This window comes from Orycteropus afer, unplaced genomic scaffold, assembly GCF_000298275.1.
Source record: "Orycteropus afer afer isolate SDZICR_OR568_19922 unplaced genomic scaffold, OryAfe1.0 scaffold00079, whole genome shotgun sequence".
Classification (NCBI taxonomy): domain Eukaryota; kingdom Metazoa; phylum Chordata; class Mammalia; order Tubulidentata; family Orycteropodidae; genus Orycteropus; species Orycteropus afer.
In genome coordinates this window covers 8,470,212-8,475,911 of record NW_006921666.1, presented here as the reverse complement: position 1 = coordinate 8,475,911, position 5,700 = coordinate 8,470,212, and the positions used below count along the sequence as shown (strand labels likewise).

The 5,700-nt window shown below is 41.4% G+C and overlaps 2 protein-coding genes across 2 annotated transcripts in view; one reads left to right on the top strand and one right to left on the bottom strand.

Annotated features, from left to right (window-relative positions):
• Positions 1-1,159, top strand: part of ZNF410 (zinc finger protein 410) — a 36,681-nt gene extending 35,522 nt beyond the window's left edge. Inside the window, exon 11 of the mRNA XM_007941377.2 lies at positions 1,121-1,159. Within this exon, the coding sequence (XP_007939568.1) occupies positions 1,121-1,159 (39 nt within the window). The remainder of the gene's footprint in view (positions 1-1,120) is intronic.
• A 2,066-nt stretch (positions 1,160-3,225) lies between these two features.
• FAM161B (FAM161 centrosomal protein B) overlaps positions 3,226-5,700 on the bottom strand; it is a 15,941-nt gene continuing 13,466 nt past the window's right edge. Inside the window, exons 6-7 of the mRNA XM_042781019.1 lie at positions 4,042-4,206; positions 3,226-3,367 (exon numbers count right to left, since the gene is read on the bottom strand). Coding sequence (XP_042636953.1) covers positions 3,226-3,367; positions 4,042-4,206 — 307 coding nt within the window. The remainder of the gene's footprint in view (positions 3,368-4,041; positions 4,207-5,700) is intronic.

The following is a 5,700-nucleotide window of genomic DNA, read 5'->3' as shown; positions in this document are numbered from 1 at the left end:
CTTCCCTTCAAGGCTCAGGGGTCCAAGATTATCTTCTGTGTCTGTGTTAATTGGTTTCCCTTTTCTTTGTTGAAGAGGGTCTGTGCAGTCCTTTTGCCTAGTCTGCCATCTTGCGGGAACTCCCTCAAAGATACCTTTTTATAGTTGGTTTATTTGATCAGGATCAACAAGGCCCATACATGGCATTTGGTTATTATTTCTCAATCTATAATGGCCCTTTCTCTCTCCTTTTCAGGATGATTATTTATTTAAGGAATTGGGTTATTTGCCCTATAGAATTCTCATTTTGGCTGGTTGATTCTTTGTATGTGTTTAACATACTTTTCTACCCACCAAATTTCTTAAAATAGCCTCCCTTTCTTGTTTGTTTCTCCTGCTTGAGTCTTCACCTATGCTTTTACTGCCTTATTTATTGTTAGTTCCACCTATTCTGATTTCTCCCCAGAAATTACAGATTTCTCCATCACTGACTGTGACTATTGCTTTTCTTTTTTGTGTCCTATCAAACAGAATGTGAGATATCACTTTTTGGCTTGAGACTTTTAAGTCAACAGTGCCTTCTACCAAAACTACAGGTCGTCCTACTTCATCTAATACTTTGAAGGGCCTTTGTAGAGATTGGAGTTGCTTCCACAAGACAGTTCCCCATACAGTAGTAATACTTAAGGACATTGCATTAGTATCATGTTGCTCTGTCAGACCACCTCACATCATTATTCACTAGTCTGTCTCGGCCATAAATCTGATTAATTTTACCCATGCTGCCAGTGATTCCACTGAAACTTTGCTTGTTAGTTCATTATTCAGGACTTGGAAGTTACAGGAAAATGAGGGATACGGTTTGGCTTATAGACTCAGCATAGTGAGAAAGCCAGCATCATGAAGTGGACAGAAGGCTGTCCTCAAACACTGAGGTCTGTCAGTGTGTACATCTCTCTTTTTTAACTTTTTACTGTGGTTTGGGTCATGTCTCTCTTGCTTTGGAGCTAAGCATCCTTTGTTTATCCTTGCAGTGCCACCCTACCTCCCACTCTTAATTAATTCTTATACTTAGTATGAAATATTTTTCCTGTAATTCATTTGTATCATATTCTAGATTCTGTTTTTTAATCTTTTACAGTTACTAAACCAAGGAGATCTAACTGAAAGACGGACATGAGTGTGGGTGCTAACTCCTGGCAGAGCAGCTCTATCTGATTCCAGGGTTCATGCCGTGGGAACAGGATGCTTACAGCTTATGAACTGCCGGAACCACAATGAATCTGTGAAGGACAAGACCCTGCCTTTGCCTCTGTCCATCTTCCCTGGCATACAAGATGAATCTGATCCAGAGAAGGAAGAAAGCAGTGACTATGGGCTGGGTGACTGTACCTACCTCTCGTCCCACTGCTACTTTGGGATGGATTCCTCCCAAAAGTGAATTTGGTTATGTGTTGGGTGAAGTTTCTCTGACTGTAGAGGGAAGTTTGCCTTTGAAGAGCTTTCATCCCAGACTCAGCTCTCTTCTCACATGGATGAACTAAGTCCTGCCACCAACCATAAAACTTCACCAGGAAGTTGAGCTTTCAAGATGCCTTGTTGCTTTGCAGAAGGGAGCAAATGTCAGTTCTGTTGTGACATTCTCCCTTTAGCAACCTGAGTACGAAACTCTGCCACTGGGCTGCAAAAAAATAAATTACTTGAATCTTCCCTTGGCCCAGGCTGAGGTTACTATCTTGTCCTGTACCTTGACTCGGTCACTTTGCTTTCTTCATTTATGAAACATAGTAAGTAGCATGTTAAGAGGGCTTTTTGTTTTGCTTTGTTTTAATTTAAAAAAATCACATGATTAAGAGCTTCAATTGTTTTCCCTTTAAATAAACCAAACAGCCCAGTCAGTTCTTTGGTTCCTTGTTTTTCACAAAATTTCTTTTCTTAAAAAGGAGATTAATTGCCCTTTAGGTAGGGCACTGATTTACCCTTAGGATTCCATGCTGGTAAAAGTGAGCTCAGGAGTCTTGGAAACATGGTCTGAGTATCCCCATCTCTAACTAGCAGAACCAGATGGTAGTAATCAGAGTATCACTCAGTTACCACCAGAAAGAGACTCTGATTCTGGAAAAATGGCAATAACAGCATAGAAACTTTTAAGTTTTTCCAGAAAGAGTTTTTAAAAATGTAAGGTGCTTCTGTTAAAATAACCAGTCTTGAAATCCTGTCTCTAAAACTCCTGAGAGAGAATATGTAACTACTACTAGTGAAACAAAAAGAATGCCAAAGGTGACCTACCAGTGGAGAATCACGGCTGCCAGGGAAGTTTGAGATTTGTTTAAAATCTTGTTTAAAACCTTCATCCCAAGATACACAGACACACACACCCCAAGCACCCGCAGAGTAACACATTCTAAACAGTAACAGACAGAACGGACTGGTTTTAATAAAGTAATTGTAGTTTTTAAGTCCTTAATGACATGCATAATCATCTGGTACTGTACAGACTGAAGTCACAGCAGTTACTTGTATTCTTAACATGCCAGTTTTTGCTTCCTGCAGCCTTACTTTCACGCTTGAGTAGTGGTTCTCAACCAGGGAAATTCTGCCCCCCAGGGGTCATTTGGCAATGCCTGGACAGCATTTTTAGTTGTCAAAACTTGAGGGGCTGGGAGAGTAGCAGAGTTCTACTGGTGTTTTAGTAGGTAGAGGCCAGGGATGCTGTTAAACATCCTACAGTGCAGAAGACAACCCCACCCAACAAAGAATGATCAGCCCAAAATGTCAGTAGTGCTGAGTTTGAGAAATTCTGAACTAGAAAATACAAACTTGTCCCCCATGGGCTACATCTGATCTACAGATGTGTTTTGTTTTGTCCACCAGTATTTCAAAATACCTTAATTACTTGTCAACGTGTAAATTTCTGGCTTCTGTTGAAAACATGGTTGACCTGGCAGTACTAGGCATCTATCTCAACAGGGTTTACACCCTCCAGTTTCTACTGTCTCCTACTATCTGACATCTAGCCCACTTGACTCATGTATGTTTCCTATCTAGCCCCTCTGAGTGTGAGGCACAAAGCAAGATCCCTTAACTCTGGCCTATGATCCTTCCTCCCTGAATATCTCTTTTTTGATTTCCTTGAACCATTCTCCAAGAGTACCATGACTCAGAAACCCAAGTTTTGCCTGCCTTGTCTCAACCCCAGGTTAGTTTGCTTAACATCATTCAAAGGAGGTTATTAAAGTATTCTCATTAAGCAAGTGATTTGAGATTCTCTGGTGTTTCAAAAGACAGCTCCTCCAGTTGTTTCTCGAGGCTTGTAGACTGTTCTAGAGAGTTTTCCAAATTCTGCTGTGGATCCCTGATGCCGAGTTTCGTAATTTCATGGATGCTGCAGCATAAAGGAAAGCATTATGAGATGAAAAATTTAAACCTAAAGGAAACATAACATTTTCATTATTTTATATAGAGTGTAAAGGTAAATTTCCTGGAGAAAACTGAGAGAGAACTTAGGAGGGACCATTAGTATTCAAAAAAACAAAACCAAGAGTAATGGAGATCCTATGCTCTTCTCTCTGTGACTTATACAATATCAAAATGAGTTATGGAAGAGGTGGTGCTTTTAAGGAGTACTAGCCACTCCTTGGAAGGAAGGTTGGGCAATCCTACTTCCGTAGTGATACTGCCTCGGAAACCCAAGGAGGGGTCGCTACGAGTTGGGTTTGACTTGACGGCACATAACGACAACAAACAGAAAAAGTTCTAGTCATTTTACAGTGACTCAAAATATTTATAGCCTTTCTTCAAAAGGGAAGTGGAAATACTTTTGACTCATGGCATTGGCACTGGAATATTAATCTGTTTCAAATTAAAGGCATCTAAATCTAAAATATAGAATAGTTTTATTTTATTACTAACTGAACTACTCTAGTTCAAGTGTTTTGCTTGGAGATCTCTGGATCAGTCAGGACTGTGATTTGCAAGTATGGTTGTTGTAAAGGTTTCTCCCAGTGGCATTACTAGGCTTGGCAGCTTAGCTGCTAAATGGCAGCAGTGTCCCATTTCCTGGGGAAATCACTGACTTCTGGCCTCTTCCGTTGTTCAGTGCGGGTGCTCTGACCCTGGCTGCTCACAAAGTCTTCATCCAGGCCAGCCTGCTGCAGGGTGTCTCGATACCGTTGTTCTGCTGCTTTCCTGGCAAGGTCCTGTGGAACGGGAATGGATCTGCTGCAACTATTTTAGGAAATACCAAATTATCCTAAATTCTTTACCACTATTCTAACAATGCTGCTCCCTCTTCTTCCACCCTCCCCAACCCTTCAAGTGCAACTGGTAGTGCTGGGCACAGATTTAAATGAGAATTACTTCTTGTTCTTAGGTGCTGTTGTCACTGACTCATAGTGACCCTATTTACCACGGAACAACCATGTGGTCCTGTGTCAGCCTCACAATCCTTGCTATACCTAAGTCCATCCTTGCAGCCACTGTATTGATCCACCTCATTGAGGGCCTTCCCCTTTTTCATTGACCCTCCACATTATCAAGCATGATACCCTGTTTTCAAACCTTAATGTGCATATGGGGCACCTGAGGATTTTGTTAGCTATCAGATTCCCATTGGTAGGTCTCAGAGGGGACCTGCAGTTGGCACATTGCTAACATTCTCCCTGGAGATGCCAACTATTGGTCCAGGAACCGCACTTTGAGAAGAAAGGATTTAGATTTTGAGACAAAGTGAGACTTGGATTAATTAAAAATACTTATTTTTTTTTAAATTAAGATTTAAAAGCAACCAAGACATCATCAGGAACCTGAAAACAAACTAAAAGAAAATAAGCTGCTACTAATCCTCTCCACAGCAGGATGGGCGGCCTGCACAGAGACTAGAAGAGAAGTGGTGTGTTTTTGTTTCTTCATTTAAGTGATTAAGCACAAACTCAGAGAGTACTTTGTATTCTTCTTGTAATGGTGAAAAAGTTGAGATCTGAGAGTGAGCTTTCTTGAAACAAATTACCAAAGAGGAAAGGTTAGCAGAGATTTTTAACAAGTTGCTAAGTAAATCCAAGATAGGCCAGTGCATGTGCATGGACATGCATACGTGCATGCATGCATGCATACAGCATGGAGTGGAGCCAGAAAATGCGTGGATAATGCACTGCCTATAGGGTGGCCTACAGGGTGGGATGTATGGCTAGCTAATGCCCAGCAACTGGAACCAGGTCACTAGGGGACCCCAACTTTTGTCAGAAGCTTGGGAGAGAAGACGGATCCATAGAGTCTGTTATGGCCCAAAGCTGCCTAGATGGTGGCCCTTCTAGGCTGTTCAAGTAGTTCCCTGGGAGATTCAATTAAGTCCAACTTCCCTAAAAGTTTAAAAACTATTTTAAAATTATTCTTCCTGTCTGAAAAGTCACTTAATCTAGAAGGGGCTTTGTGGGGTGCCTCTAAACCTTAAATACCTTTAAATGTGCCCCAGCTCTAGAGGCCAGAAAGACCCAGGGGTACCAGGACTGCTAGAGGAGGGCTGCCTTCCTAGCAGTAGAGACTCTGCTTCTAGAATTAGACCCGTGAATAGTCAGGGTAAAGATAATCTTCAGAACACAGATTCACTGCATCTTTGGAATTTAGCCTCCACTTTGATTCAAACTGAAAGCTAGATTATAGGGAAAATTCTTCAGAAGTGAAATAGCCCATTAGAGATGCTACTGAGGTCCAGGTGTGGATGAA